The sequence below is a fragment of the Rhinolophus hipposideros genome, assembly GCF_964194185.1.
Source record: "Rhinolophus hipposideros genome assembly, chromosome: 2".
Lineage (NCBI taxonomy): Eukaryota > Metazoa > Chordata > Mammalia > Chiroptera > Rhinolophidae > Rhinolophus > Rhinolophus hipposideros.
In genome coordinates this window covers 73,346,162-73,362,921 of record NC_138048.1, presented here as the reverse complement: position 1 = coordinate 73,362,921, position 16,760 = coordinate 73,346,162, and the positions used below count along the sequence as shown (strand labels likewise).

The 16,760-nt window shown below is 34.6% G+C and overlaps 1 protein-coding gene across 3 annotated transcripts in view; it reads left to right on the top strand.

Moving 5' to 3' along the window:
* PRKCI (protein kinase C iota) overlaps nucleotides 1-16,760 on the top strand; it is a 54,184-nt gene that overhangs the window by 1,894 nt on the left and 35,530 nt on the right. For all 3 annotated transcript variants that reach the window (XM_081070199.1, XM_081070200.1, XM_081070198.1), the window contains one exon: nucleotides 12,372-12,493. In XM_081070199.1, coding sequence (XP_080926325.1) covers nucleotides 12,379-12,493 — 115 coding nt within the window. In that variant the 5' untranslated portion in view covers nucleotides 12,372-12,378. The remainder of the gene's footprint in view (nucleotides 1-12,371; nucleotides 12,494-16,760) is intronic.

Below are 16,760 nucleotides of genomic sequence, written 5' to 3'. Positions count from 1 at the left end.
AGCTGTTGTGATTAAGGGTGGTAAGCTATGAACTTTGCCCTATGGGAAAAAAGCTTTCCTGCCTTTACCTTAACTTTTATTTGATAGATGAGCTATTTCACTTTAGAATATGTTCCATTTTATAAGCTTGACAGTCCATGAGTTGTTAGGTACAGAGAATGAAATACAGTACATGTTTTCTTTTTTTAAGGTGTCTGATTTTTGACAATTTAAAAACTAGATTAAAAAATGAATATACGTGTACACACATGGTAGGAAAGTGCAAATTGTAGAGAGGTATAAAATAAAAAGTGTTCCCTATCTCATCCTCCCAAACTCCAGAGGTAACTACTATTGACAGTTTATTTCTGGTTCTTCTGGAGGTTGCCTTCATTACTTTAAAAGTTATACTTCTGTTTTGTGATATATCAACTTTAGATAGTATCTGTTGATACTCTGAAAGATGAGAAATTGGGTGCACACAGCCTTTTGCTTTTTCTCCTCCTGGTGCCTCTTAATTTTTGATTGTTAAGCTATTATTTTTAGTTTTCCAGTTTACCTTCATGACGTTAAGTAATATAAATTCTTGACTTATTAAATTTAGATAGTTTCCAGAGATTCCAACTATGAAAGATGAAGAAACTAGTGCCTCTTTCTTTTGTTCCCATTTTTATTGGTTTGACAAATGTAAATAGGCCGAATTAGTAAATTAAAACCATTGTAAGTTTCTCCTTTGGAAAGAAATCAAAGCCTGGTATATTTCAGGAATGTATTATCATATTTTCTTGGCTCATTGCTCCAATTATTTAAAAAGGAATAAGGAGATAATAACCCTTTTAGTGCTTGACTAAAATTCTCCAAGACATTAAAGTTAACATTTTCTTTGTTTTTTAAAACCTATGAATTTTTGCTAAGGAATGAAAGAACCCTTTGCTCTGTAGTGCCTTTAATTGAATGAAAGCTTTCTAATAGTGCCTTCATTTCAGGCCTCACTTAAAGACAACATCAGCACTCTAAATTGTACCAATTTCTGTCCTCTGAAATTAGATCTGTTAAGATTATATGTTTATTAACAGTGGTCTAAACTGATGGTTATGATATGACACAGTCAGCTGCTCATTACTACAGTTGAAACTAAAATGAGTCACCAGTGAGGATAGTGAATAAACAGGTTGGCTAACTAGAACACCTACCTGATTTTAAAATAGAAAATCTTTCCTTTACGTCAAGTAATGGAAGGACAGTCTGCATTGGAAAAAGTTTCTTTTCGTTAGCTCTTCTGAATGGCCATTATCAGAGAGCTTTCTCCTTATACACTTCTAACAATATTTCTTTTCAGTGAATGTTGAACCTCGGAATAGCAGCATTTTTTAGTGAATAAATTGCCTTCTCCTTTCAAAGATGTGTATAAAATTATATTTCTCTTAAATTTGTTTTTATTGCAAATGTGGTGTCTCTCTCGGTATAGTAGACATTTAATTAGATTTTTTTCTAGTTTTTTGGTAGGAGGTTAACACTAGCACTGAGGATCTGATTTTATTGGAGACCGTCTAAGAGTGCCTTTGTCACAGCCTGTACCCCTCTTTCCTCGCCACGCTAGCTTGTCAGTGAGCGGCCTTCCTTCTTCAATCATTACCTAGCCGTGTTAGTTTGGAGGAAGAGAAACAAGTTTTGTTGGTTACTGATAGATTGCCATTGTGTGTGATTATCCTTATATAAAGTTGCTTAATATTATGGGATAGACTTTAACAGAAATGTCTCAACTACTCATTTCTTTACATTATAAGTCTATGGGAAATTTTGCAAAAAGCTTGTAAGAAATGCTTTTTAAACCACTGCTGTTGAGCAATTATAGCAACCCAGAGAATTTTTTCTGTGCACACGTACAAATCAAAACATTGTTAACTCCTGCACATTTGGAATGTATAGCTGGTTCAGTGAAGAAATAGGCAGGATTTTTTTTTTTTTTCACTGTTAACAAGTCTTGGCAAGACTTGTTTTTAAACGCATTGCAAAATAATTTCAGTGATATACTTTAGTAATGGTTCTAAGGAAATAAAAATAGTATATTGAGTTGAGAATTGGGGGAATGTTAGTTATTGGTGCTAGAGCTTCTGACATAGCACCCAACCACAGGGCACTGATCCATAGCTTTAGCCGAGAGAAAGGGCATTGTGGCCTTGTGCTAAAAACCAAACCAAAACAGCCCTCTTAGAAATTTGAATTAGATAATATGGAGATAAATTGCTTGTTAACTGTGAGGACTGAAGCTGAAGAGTTGCGGGAGAGGCTGGTAAGGCCAGGACCAACCCTGTGCAGAGGGAAGGTCTGAGGAAGCGGAGGAGAAAGAAGTAGCTAGCTCTCCACGGAAAAATTCTCCGCAGAGGTCTGGGATAGCTTTCATCTCCCAGCCCGCTTTTTAAGATAACTTGAGTGTCCGTTTTTCTGTGGTTGACATGAGCCGAATGAAAACATGAATTTTTAAAATTCCAGCCTTGCTTAGGATATCACACATTGCTGAAGTGTGTTTAAACACAGTTTAATAAATAATGTTGAACACCTACGACAGGCCATGCACTTGGTGCTGGGGCGGGTACAGAGGGTGTGGAGGAGGATTAATACAAGACTCTGTCCTTGAGGATCTAAGAGACTTGTAGGAGGAAAGACATGGAAGAGTTAAGTGCTCGCTTCGGCAGCACATATACTAAAATTGGAAGAGTTAATAAAGGTAGAGGTGTGTGTGTGCGCGTGCGTGTGTGTCAGTGGCACTGCAGGGATGGATACTGGGGAGAAGTCGGGGGTGAGGGAAGCTTCCTAGAGGATGAAATGTCTGAGGCCTCTTAGAGGATAAGGAGGTTTGTTGGTGGGGGTGGTATTGGGTGGGGCATGGTTCCAGGCATTGCACAGCTGTGTGTTCTGTTTGGGAATTAAAATCAGTGTAGTTGTTTAGACCCATATGCGTTCCTTATTAGTACATAAGTATGAAGTGGGCACTGATGAGAAGTGAGGTATTAAGAAGGTTCACAGGCGCTAGTTTTTGAAGACTCTTGCTTCAACTTTTTTCTTTGGTGAAGGTTTTAAGTAAGAGACAGAGATTTTCATTTCAGACATACCGCTCTTGGAACCAGTATGGCAATTGAATTGGTGATGGATGAGACTAATTTGGAGGCTTTGGAAGTAGTCCAGGTGAGAGATTATGAGGGGGATAGAAAAGAGGCTATAAATTCAGTGGCAATGAATTACGGACCGATTTCCAATGGGAAGGGGTGTGGTCTGACAACTCATAGGTGTCTTGTTTGAGAGACCAGGGAATATAGAAGAAAGAGATGTGTAGGAGAAGGTACACATCTGGATTACCTGGAACAAATAACTGAATTTTGAGCTCAAGGTGCTTTGGGGACATCAAGGTGGAAATGTCCAGAATTAACTGAACAATCACTGTGTGCTGGCTCTATATCCCAAGCACTGTACATGACAGCTAACTTATGTAGGAATGTGGATGAGAAGGATGATAGAAACAAAAATGTCACCAGTGGACAAATACAGATCACAGGGCAAGGAACTAAAGCTAAAAATTTAAAATACAGAAATACATAAAGTTGAAAGTTCCCCCTCCCTATAGCCTTTCACCCACACCTCCTAGGGGTAACCACTGTTAATAGTTTGGGATATCCTACATCATATCAGTGTATCTATCTATAAGTACAGATATGTGTATATACATACACACAGACAGAACATTTTATTTTTCCAATAAATGAGTTCATAGTTTTAAACAAGTTTTTGCAACTTGAATTTTTTCATTTATGGTCATCTTTGTCATCATGTCAGGATAGACAGATAGATAAATGGATAGATACACACATAGAGATAGAGTGATCTACCTTTTTCTTTATAATTGGTGCATAGTGCTCAACAGTATTGTTATGCCATAATGTATGGAACCTTTTTTTCGGATTTGAACACATAAAGTTGCTTTCATTAAATCATTCTTTCAAATCATGATAAAGGAACAGCCTTATATTTAATATATATTCTTGCAAACATGGTCAAAGATACGCCTATTTTAAAACTTGATGTTATCCTCCAAAAGCTTATGAATTCGCATTCTCAACAACTCTATGGATGAAGCTTTCCTTATGCTCCTATTGCATGTTATCAGTCTTTTAAATAATTGCCAATAAGATTGGCAAAAAAAAACGCTAACTTTTTTTTACAAGTATCTTTTTATACATTATTGAACATTTTTGTTGCCTTTGTGGGTTGTCTATTCATGTCTTTTGCCCATTTTTCTCTTCGATCCTTTTTTTAATTTAATTTATATATTAATTTGTTTGAAGAGACACTCATATTTTGTTTAAAAAGTTGCCAGCATTTCTGTAACTTGTTGCTTGTCTGGAGTTTTTCATTTTTATTCGGTCACATCTGTCCTTTTCTTTATGGCTCTGGGTTTGTTCTCTTAGGTAGACGTGTTTCTCATCCAAAAATACTCTATTTTTTCTGTGATTAATTGTGCAGCTTTTAAAATGATCTTTTCAATAAATCTTGCATTTGAGGGATTAGTTATTTGTGGGGTACTGATACACCTTAATTTTTTTTCAAAATGTATTCTACCGATACCAGTATTGAATAGTTTGAAAAGAAAATTTTGTTACATACTGAACTCAGATGTGTATAAGTACTTTCTATTCTTTTTCTGTTGCTTTGTGGAGAAAAATCTACTTTTACATCTACCATCATTGGTTTAATTATTGTAATGTTGTAGTTAATTTTGATATATGTTATGGAAAGGCCCATTTCATTAATTCCCTATTTCCAGTTTTTCTTGGCTATTCTTGTATATTTTCTCTTACAGATGAATTTTTTAAGGTTTTTATAGGTTCCAAAGGGGGGAAAAAAATCTTATTGGCATTTTTATTTAGAATTGCATTGAATTTATAGATTAATTTGAGAACTGATAGTTTTATAATATTGAACCTTGCCTTACAAGTGTGGTATAATACCTACTTAATAATTTCTTTCATGTTTTTCAGTAAGGTTCCTGTCTCATAGGTCTTATACATTTCCTGTTAAGTTTATTCTAAGACATTTTATAATTATGTTTCTTTTATAAATGGGATCTTTTATTCTTGTAGGCTTATTATATACCATCTATTTTTGTATGTTTAAGTTGAACTGGCCACCTTTTTAGTTCTAATAACTTCTTAGTTAACTGTCCTAGAATTTATAGGTAGACAATGATATCTTCAAATAATAGTTTTGCCTCTTCTTTTCTATGTAGCTCATTTACTTTTCTTATCTTAACCATTTGGCTAAGTTTTGCAGACAGTGTTATATTTTAGCAGTGATCAGTTATCTAATGAAATATGATCAATAGTTAGAAAAATTTCATAAATTATCTTCAAAGATACCCAGTCTTCTTTCTCCCTTTGAAGTATGGTAAAGATCATAGAAATGAACTTTTATAATGTACCCACATATTCCAAGAACTGTAATAAGTGTTTGGCACTTATTTTTATTTAATCTTCACGATAGTATTCAGAGGTAGATATTATCTCCATTTTATGGGTGATAACATTGGGGTTTAGTAAGCCACAATACAAGGCTGAGTCTTACCCTCAGAGAATTTTTTTCTTTTGTTTTTTACTATATTGAAGTGGCTTTTTAAGATTACTTTTTGGTTTATTGTCATTCATTTTTCAGTTATTCTTTTTGAGTGAATTTTCTCTTTCCTTGATAAAGAAGATTAAAAAATGGAAGTTGCTTTATTATTTTTTATAATTAACATTTAATTTAAGGGGTGATATTTTAAGAATGTATGAATATTCTACTCCTCCAAAACCTTTCACCCAATAGTTTTTACCATCGATGGATAATCCTGCCTAAATCTACTATATTGGTGATAATAAATGGAATTATTTTTCTGATTATACATTTAATTTAGAAGACAAGGTTATATTGAGATAACAGAAGGGCTGAATGTGATTCTTTTTCAGGTTTATTTCTAAAAGCAATTGGCCCTAAGGAAAAACTTTAGATTCTGTATTTTAGAGCATAGTAACATAATGAACGCTTGAAACAGTTTATCTTCTGAAACCCAACAGCAAAATTGAAAATGCTTTTCCCCCCTTTTTTTAAAAATAAAATCCAGCTAAAACTATATCTAAATTTGTCATTTTGGGAATCTTTGTGGTAAAGCCAACTATAGTCTGTTGAAGACCAGTGGTAAGGTAATTTATGCTAACAGTGAAGTTAAAACCAGAAAAAAAATCTTTCTTGCATAACTTGTTTTATACCTTTAAAATGTAATATCTTTATTTTGCAGCTCATTTTTAGCTCTGGTACTATAATAAGGATCTGGTGATTGTGTAGTGTGTGAACATGGTATTTTCCCAATTACTTAGAGAAGTGTTTATATAAAACTCCCTTAAATGTTTTAGTTCCTGGAACTTAAGGAGTGGCAGTTGATAAAGCATGACTCCTTCATTGAGTCTCTTTAAGAAAAATGTACTTAACGTTGTTTAAGGATTACACAGATGTTTAAAAAATATTTATATGTTCTGATAAATATTTTTAACTCTTGAAAAATAAAATTTCTGAAAAATCCCTGTTGTTTCTAGACATGCTTACATAAGCGTTAATTGTAACTCCATGCGGACCTTAATAAGGAAGTCATAGTTTGACGGTGTCTGATCATACTAATTTTTTTCCCCTTGCACTCAAAAATGATAATGTCACGTTTGTTCTTCGCCAGAGAAAGTCTGTGGGAGCCTTTTTTTTCTTCTAATTCTAAAATACATTCCTCCCAACCCTTACCCCCTCGTACTAGTAACCTCGAGGGTATTTTGAAAGAAAAATTGATTTAAGATAAGCAGGTTCCCTTAATGTCATTAGAAGAAAAGAACTGTCTTCTGTTTTTATTTTTTTTAATAAAAACTTTAAATATTGAGAACAATTTTATTTATAGAAATCATTCAAAATTTGTTTCATATTTTATTAAAGAGTAAATTTTATAATCCTAACCTTTACATGGCAAAAACATTAATAATCTATGTTATTCAGGAGGATCCAAGTACAGAGTACACCTTTCCGTCTGTAATCTTACTCCAGTCCCCAGTTCTACCACCCAGAGTTAACTACTTTTAAAGTTTTGTTTTGTTTTGATCAAGATGAAAGATGAGAAATTTAGCACTTCTTCATTGCCTCCTCTCCTATTTTTACTTCTCTTGTGGTAAAACGTATAATTTCAATGATATACCTTCTCCTGCTTTTTTCTTTGTAATTGTGGTAGAAACAAAACTATTAAATTTAGTTACCATCCTAACCATTTTAAAGTGTACACTTCAGTAGTGTTAACTGCATTCATATTGTTGTGCAACGAATCTCCAGAACTTTGCATTTTGCAAAACTGAAACTCTATATACCTATTGAACAACTCCCCGTTACCCTCCCCCCAACACCTGGCACCTACTGTTCTAGTTTCTGTTTCTATGAATTGGACTATTCTGGATACCTTATATAAGTAGAATCACATTGTATTATATTTGTCTTTTTTGACTGGCCTTTTTCCTTAGCATGTCTTTAAGATTCATTTCATGTTGTAGCGTGTGTCAGAATTTCCTTTTTAAAGCTGAATAATCCTTTGTGTTTATATATCACATTTGTTTATCCATTCGTCTTTGATGGACACTTGGGTCGCTTCCACCTTTTGGTTATTGTGAATAACACTGCCATGAACGTCAGTGTCCAAATATCCATTGGAGTCTTTGCTTTCAGTTCTGTTGGATATATACCCAGAAGTGGACTGGCTGGATCATATGGAAATCCTGTTTCTACATTCCCACCGACAGTGCACAAGGCTCCTGTTTCTCTACCTCATTGTGAACCTTGTTATTCTGGGGTGTTTTGATAGTAGCCATCCTAATGGCTATTAGGTGGTATTTCATTATGATCTTGATTTGCGTTTTCCTGATGATTACGGATGTTGAACATCTTTTCCTAAGCTTGTTGGCCATTTGTATATCATCTTTGGAGAAATGTCTGTTCAAGTCCTTTGCCCATTTTTTACTTGGGTTATTTGTTTTTTTCTTGTTCCCTGCTTTAATTTTAAAATTAATTAATTTTCGATAGAGCATTAACTCTTCACTAGGAAAAGAAACATTTTTGAATTTACACTTCCTTTCATTTTCTCCACATCTTGATTTTTTCTTAGTAATTTTTATATTGTAAAGGTTTATAACATTATTCTATTCTTTAACTCGTAATTTTTTCTTTAAAGGGATTTATAAAGGCATTTATATTGAATGCTTATGTTAAGTGTCAATGCACTTGACGAGCCGAGTGGTGTGATTAGATACTTGGAGAAGGAAAAGTAATCTTGGGTTAATTAAACTTCTCTTTTTAAAAGGTTCCTCTTAACTTTTTTTTTTTGTTTGTTTGGGGCTGGTATGTTTCTTGGGTCAATTTTAACCCATCTGTTTTCAATCATCTAAGACTGTCTCATACTTTCTGGTCTGGTGCTGGTACCTTTTTTGTTTTCTAACACTTTGATAATTTGTCATTATCGAATGCCCTTAGGATGAAAGGATAGATGTGCATTCCTTAAACCAGAAGCATCTGTGTGTTACTTTTAGAAGGTTGGATTATTTTTATCTCTCTAATGAGGTTTCACTTCTATTTACAGTGTTATATGAATATATAATGTTTAAAAAATTTTAAGCACATATAGAGTATATATGCTAGACACTATTCTAAGTGTTATAAATATTAATTCACCTAATCCATTACATCCTTGTAATACCACATGAGATATTATTATTCCTTATTTATAGATGAGGAAATTGAGCCACGCAGAAGTTAAGTAACTCACCTAAGGTTACATAAGTGATAGAGCCAGTATTCAAACCCAAGCATCCCAGCTTTAACTGTTATGGTCTTAACCATTATACTGTGGCTGCCTCTTACATGCCATTCCTCCTTTCTGGAATGCTTGTTATTGTTCACGTTTCCCATGCTGTCATTAGAGTCCAACGTGTGACACCTCCATTCACCTAATTTACTCACAGAATGTCCACTCTGGGCCAGATACTGCTTCAGGTATTGGTGATACAGCAATGAGCAAAAGGAAGTGCCTCTGCTCATGGATTTTACCCTTAGTCTGGGAGACAGACTTAAAATACGTGTGATTTATACATCCTGGCAATGTATTTTCTCTAAACAAATAAACAAAAAAATTAACTAGCTTCATGTACTATAATGTAGACTAATTTAGTCTCTAAAATAAGGATTACATTTACATATCATTAGCCAATCTCTTAAAAGGGAGATTGACTGTATCCATTATGTTTTTTTTGTCAAAAAATATCATCTGATAATAGCTATGCGTTGTGTGGACGCTGCTGTGGAAAGTGGTATCTCAGATTAGCATGCAGGAGGTTTATTCAGGAGTGTTCCTGGGATGGACAGCTGTGGAAGGGAAGGGAAAGGAAATGAAGGGAAGGAAGCAAACTTAGGTAGGAAAACATCAAGATGCCCTGAAGTCTTAACAGAAACCTCAGTGGACCCTCCAGGGAGTTCTGCAGATGAGTTGACACTTCAGAGCTTTCCAGAGTCACATCTAGGACCTTTAAACCCCTACATTGAATCAGTCATTGGTTGTGAGCAGCTCTAGGAAGGGGGTGTGACCATACTGAGGAGTCAAATCTCTGAAGGAGGCTGACAACTGAAGATAGTCTGCTGGCACTGCTCCTGTCAGTTGGTGTAATAAATACTTCATTGCTAATGGGGCGTTTTGGGGGTTGGGGGAGAGGGAGAAGGTCAGATTACAGCGCCCACCACTGGAGTCATTAGATTTGGATTTGAATTCATATTCTATTTTCCAATTGTGAGACGGACAAGTATTCCAGAGGTAAAAGTGTTTAGCTTTTTAAATCTGTGAAATAGGATTAGTATATCTAGTTTGATGGTTAATTTGAAGAATATGTAAGATGAAGTTTGTTTAAATATCTGGAACATACTAAGTATTCCATAAATGTTTACAGGCAAAGGAAATATAAACAGTGATATTTTCTTGTCAAAAGTGCATTTTCTGGAAGATTGTCTTTTCCTAGAAAGTATTTCTTCTACATTCAATTAAATATTTGAGTCCCAATTATGTTAATAGTTATATGAATATATTAAAAGGCCAAGAATTTTTGTCTTCCAGTTGTTTACAACTTAGTTGAGGATGCGTTATCAGTATACAATTAGTTGAATAACAAAAGATGAAACATAACATACATGTTAAACAGGTTTAGAAGTATAGACCACTGGACTTGTGTGATTGAAAAAGTTTTAACGAAAGTTGGTGTTGAAGTGCCTGTTAAAGATTGATCCCCACCTTCATAAATGGAGCCTTAAACTAAGGCAACGTCAGGATTAAAGCTTGGATCATCAAGGTCTTATGTGTGGGGGTAAACCAGCTGTCTATAGTGAAGTATTTGTGTTGGGAATGGTAGGATGAAGTTGAGAGGAGCCATTACAACCAGATTATCAAGAGTCTTAAATACCACACAGAGCTGGAATTACAGATTTAGGAGACCCCTACATAGTGATAATAGTTAAAACACTGAATGTGAATTAGGTTTCAGAGAGAAAGAGTGAGAGACAGAGAATGAAAATGAGAGCCAGTGTAAAGAATGTCTTGTAATTGAAGACAAAGGGAGACTTAAGTGTTCAGAATAGTAGGAAGAGAACCAGGGAAACATACTGTTACGAAAGCCAGGCAAGAGTGTTCTAAGAGGAAGGGGCAGAAAGGGATGAGAGCCTTAGGAAGAGAATGATTATCAAGAAAAGGTCATTCAATTTTTATGCTTGACTCTCCGCTAACTTCAATAGCCCCTAAGACTGCAGTTTTAACTCTTTTTACAGGTGACTAAAATTTTTAGTCTTATTTACTGCTCTATATGTTCTAACACCCATGTTTGTTCCTAACAATGTCCATTCCTTCCTTTCATCAACATTTACTGAGTACCTATTCTGTACTAGGCACTGCGTTTGGCCACTAGGAATATAATGAACAAGACAAAATCCCTACTTTCACTGAGTTTACATTCTAGCAGGGGTCGGTGGTGCGCTACAAACACTGATTTATCTGCCGAGTGGTAGAACAGATGGGTCAGAGAGGTAGGCAGGGCCGGATCCCACAGGGCCTTATAGACTGCTAGGGACCTCGGATTTCACTCTGCATGAGAGGCGAGAGGTTGAAAAGGTTAAAACAGGAAAGACATGAGCAACATCGGTTTTGTCAAACCTTTAGAGCAGAGGTGTCCAAACTGCCGCCCGCGGGCCTACTGCGGGCCATGATCCATTGTTAATTGGCCCGCAGTAAATTCCAAAAATATATTTAGTTTACTTAAATAAACCAGGTGAGGCAATACGTACGTCACCTCGAGTGAGTGGCCCGGCTGTTGTGTATTTTACCGCATATGGCCCTTGGTGAAAACCGTTGAAAAAAGTTTGGACACCCCTGCTTTAGAGTCTGACACATAGAAATCATTATAAAGTGTTTGTTAAATTAGAGTAATCTGTTTGACCTACTTTTGGAAGGATGACTGTAGCAAGCTACTGTGTGATTAGATCATAGGGAGCCTTCTCATAGCTCCTTGGAGGAAACCCCAGGCTTCTGCTCTAAAACATTTCATCGCAATTTTAAGTTTTATAGTGAATAGCTCCGAGGTGGACTGGTTTAAATACAGTTGCTTACACATTTATGTCTATTCCTGTGTTTTGGGGGTTATCTACCTCAAAATATGAATCATTTTAAAAGTAGTTTTGGCAAATGGGAATTCTTTTTGGAAAAGGTGAAAATGAAGGTGTGAGATCTAAAAAGCATCCCATATAAAGAATGTTTGACAGTCTCATGGGTGGTTAATCTGTGGAAGTCAGGGCTGGTGAAGAGGGCATGGCAGGTCTTTGTCAAATTGTTGAAGGCCCATCTCTTGGACTAAGGGTAGATTTTTGTGGAGGGGAGACCTGGGACTAGTGATTGGAACAGTTTTCCATTAAATATAGGGCAGAAGCTTATCAATAGTAGAGCTATTCATCTGTGGAGTGCAATGCTTTACAAAAGAGTCATCGTCTGATAACTAATATTGAAGCGAAGGTGGCACTACCATCAGAGCACTTAGGGTGGACTTCTTGAGTGAGGAGGGGTGATTGAATTAAGGTTTCTCACAAATCCACTATTTTTTTAAAGCTTTATTTAATGTGGATTTTTTTTTGACACTGGAAGCAACACGTGTTGATGCACACACAAAATGGCTGAAGTCCATCAAATTGGCAGGCATTCAGTCCTGTGTAGAGCATTGTTAGTTTTAGTCATTGTCAAACTTACAATTCCCTTTCTTTTTCAGGGATATCATGATAACACATTTTGAACCGTCAATCTCCTTTGAGGGCCTTTGCAGTGAGGTTCGAGACATGTGTTCTTTTGACAATGAACAGCTTTTCACCATGAAATGGATAGACGAAGAAGGTGAGTGGTAAAGAGTGGACTGCTGTGTAAGTGTTCAATTCAAGATACTATTTTGTCATTTGTTTTTAAAATATAATAAAAATCCTAATTAGGGGAGGAAAGGCATGGTATATTAGAAATTTGATACCATTCTTATTTTATTTCAAGTATTTAAATTGAAAGAGTACAATCTTTGTTTTGCCCTTTCTACCCTAAAATAGAGTGAAATTAACATGACTTTCTCCAGCACTAGTAACCATCTCATTTTTTAAAGATATTTTTTAAAGTTTCTCTAAAGTAACCTATGTTCACTATTTTGGGAGGGGGGGGGGGAAGTAGTACAGAACTTAAAAAGAAGTCTTTTGTTTGCTCTTTCTCTTCTATTTCACCAATCCCAGTCCTAAGAGAGGAAACCACTGGTAATAGCTTCTATAGTCTAGATATTTTCAATACATATACAAACATTCTTGCTTCCATGCGTTATTTATGACAAGCACAGAAAAGAATTATATACAAACTGTTAAGCAATATATTCATTTTACATTGTATATTGGACAGTTTTTCATTTCAAGGTGTATCAGTTTGCATTATTACCTGTTTTAACACTGCATAGTATTCCATAGTGTAGATATTTCATGAGTGATTGATTGATGTAATCCCCTATGATGTACATTTGGACTATCTCCAGTTTTTCACTACTGTGAGCAGAATATAATGAACATTTTTATATGTAATCTTGTGCTATTGTACTTGGCTCTGTTGAGCAAATTCACAGAACGTGTACATCATTAATTTGGTAGCTAGTGACAATTTGCTGTCAAAAAAAGTTAAACCAACTTATGGTACAACATTCAATGGTACATTTAATGAGAACATCTCTTCACTTTTGCCCTCACCATTCTCAGGTTTTACGAGTCCTTGACATTTTTTGAAATCTAATGAGTGAAATGCTAGCTTGGTATTTTTTATTTGTTGTATTATTTAAGAGAAAGACTACATATCTTTATTTATGCAACCACTTTTTGACCTATCACAAGGTTAGTTTACATATTTTTAATTATAAATGGTGTAGGTGTCTCACATTATGTCTTTAGCCTGAAAATGAGGCTATTAAGCATAGTGCATAGACTATAAATGGCATCAGTAACTTTATCTCATCATGAACTGATTTATTTTCATTTTAATCCTGTTCTGATCATTTCATGCTATTTATTTGCCATTTAAGGTTTTTGCAATCAGTGGTTTTCCAACTAGAGTGCACATAGGAATCACTAGATAATTCATTTTATTAAAAGAAATTGGTTGAGAGACATTCCACTAAAAAATGTTATAGTACTGTTATATTTTGTATTATCTTTGCCTGGAGAGATATGTTCCCAGATTTTCACATGGCTGTCTCTTGTCATTCAGGTGTTAACTGAAATGTCACGTCCTCCAAAGCTTTCACCCCATTCACTTTGTATCTTACTTGCACGGTAGAATGTAAGCTCCTTGAGAGCAGAGATCTTGTCTTTCACCAGGGACCTCCAGTGCTTGAAGCAGTACTCAATAGTAGTATGCACAAAAATACTGTGAGTTGTACAAAAGGCTAGTAGCAAGCCTTTCCACAATGTAGTTTTTTTAATGTCTGTTATTGAAGATTTAAGTATTGGCAGTTGTGGTTTATTCTGTTTTTTCTTAACAATAGCATATTTTAATTAACGATTCACATAATAAATTAAATTATCTGATGAAAGTCATATCTTTTTATAATGTAATTCGTAGTTCTTTCCCTTTAAGTAGCTATTAAGTGTCCTAATTTTCTCTGTGAAAACAAAACTGTAGCCTTTGCTTCGTTTAAGTAAAATGTTAAACTTTCCATTAAAGTCTGTTGATTCCCATGTGATCCTTCTTACCTTGGTTAATTCTGATACCAGTCTTTTCTTAATTTTAGACCATAGTAATTATTTTTAAGTTCCTTACAATCATTTTTTTTAGTTGTAATTTTGTCACCTTCATTTTTAGCCATATAGACATTAAGGCATGCTTATCTGGAGAAAAAATTTTCTCTAGAATCGGAAGACAACTATAATTTCAATTCTCTGGTTTATGAGAAACAGTATTCTAGAAGCTAAACATGCGATTGTGGGATTTTTATATTAGAGCAAATAAGGATCATAAGCTTACTTCATTCCTTTAAACAGATTTCATGACTACCGCCCTTTTTCTTGTGTTTAAAACCAGTTCCACTGATTTATTTTGATGTGCATGTGGAAAAACTGGTTTGCTTAATGTAACTAAAGATTTTAGAATGAATAGTAATTTTGTAGCAATCGTATTCCCCTATTTACAACCTAATAGTATTTTCTGAATTTCTGTTTTACATCTTTCTAATTTTTTCGGGGTCTGATTACTTGTTTTAGATTTAACCATGTTCCTTTTCTGTCGTTTCTTTTCTACTAAAACGTAGCCTTTGGATCATCTGTTTCTCATTAAATTTTTTATTAAGAATAGTACCTGTTTTTTATAAAAATAATAGATTTTATTTGAAGGAAAAAAAAAAACTCTGGGAATCCTCAGATCCCCAGAAATAGCTGCTATGTCTTTTTCTATGAATATACAACTAGAAGGACAGGGTAACAGTTTTTTCCTTAAAAATAGACTGATGTTGTACAGGCTGTTATTTAATCTGCTTTTTCACTTAACGTCTTGTGGACATTTTTCTACATCAGTGCATGTAGATTTGTCTTGTTCCTTTTATATGTTGTGTGGTGTCATGTTAATTTGTAGCAATGGTGTATGTCTTTAGCCTGAAAATGAGGCTATTAAGCATAGTGCATAGACTATAAATGGCATCAGTAACTGCATCTCATCATGAACTGATTTATTTTCATTTTAATCCTGGTCTGATCATTTCATGCTATTTATTTGCCATTTAAGGTTTTTGCAATCAGTGGTTTTCCATTGCTAATTTATTTAGCAAATTCCCTTTTGATGGATATTTGAATTATTTGCAGTTTATCAAAAATACTGATGCAGAGAATACCTTTGTGTGTGTATTTTTTTGGCCATCTGTACTGTATTATCTGGAAGGTAAATTCCCTGACATGAAATGTATCTGATGATAGGTGGTACCAAATTGACCTCCAAAAATACTGTCTTTTGTTATATTTTCACCAATAGCATGTGTGAATTATTTTTTTTTTACACTCTGTAAAAGTCTGAGAGAAAAAATTGAAAGTATATGTAATTTGCAGATAATGGGAGAAGGTATTATTTAGATATAGTTCTTTAATTCATGTCCTGTTGAGATTCATGGAAATTTAAGGTGACCATAAGCATTCTTTGATATAAAGAGTATGGAGTGTCTCTGAATTCTGGGAGGCTAAACTTCTTCCTGATTTGCGTTATAAAATCTGATATGTTGTAGGGGGGCAAATTGAGTGCCAATATGTGACAAAGCCATACGTAGGATGGTAAGAAACATACTTCTCTTGTGTGATCTTTTCCAAACATCTGTAGTCTGATGTAATTTTAGCTGGTGTATTAAGAACTAAAATAGCCAATCGTTCTTCATACTTTTTCTTTATCCCCCAACACTATGTACTGACCATGGTAATCATGTCAGAAAAAACAGAAGGGGAAAACTTTTTGACTGAATGTATGTGTATTCAGCATTATTTCAGTTGCTTAGATAGCAGCATTATGGCTCCAAACCTGAAAATTTAAAATTGAAAATCAACATCATTAAGAAAAAGAAATCGAAGTACCTCTGAGCAGTTCTCATTTTATAACTGGTATTTTTCTTCTGCTTGGAGAACTTCCTTTAACATGTCTGTGGTGGAGGTTTGCTGGTGATGATTTCTTTCAGCTTTTTCATGTCTTTATTTCACCTTTTTTTAAAAATGGCTTTATTGAGGTATAATTGACATACAACAAATGATACATATTAAAAGTATACAATTTGATGAGTTTTGACACCCAGGGAACCATCACCACAAGCAAGATAGAGAACATACCCGTTACTCCCAAAGTTTCCTTGTGCTTTGTAATTCCCTCCATCCCAGGCAACTACTGATTTGCTGTCACTGTAGATTAGTTTGCATTTTCTAGAGTTTTATAGGAATGGAATCATATAACATGTTCTCTCTCTCTCTCTCTTTGGTTTTGCTTCTTTTATTCATCATAATTATTGATATATGGATTGTGTGTATTGGTTTATTTCTTTTTATTGTTGAGTGGTATTTCATTGTGGATGTACCACAATTTGTTAATCATTCATCTGTTGATGGACATTGAGGTTGTTTCC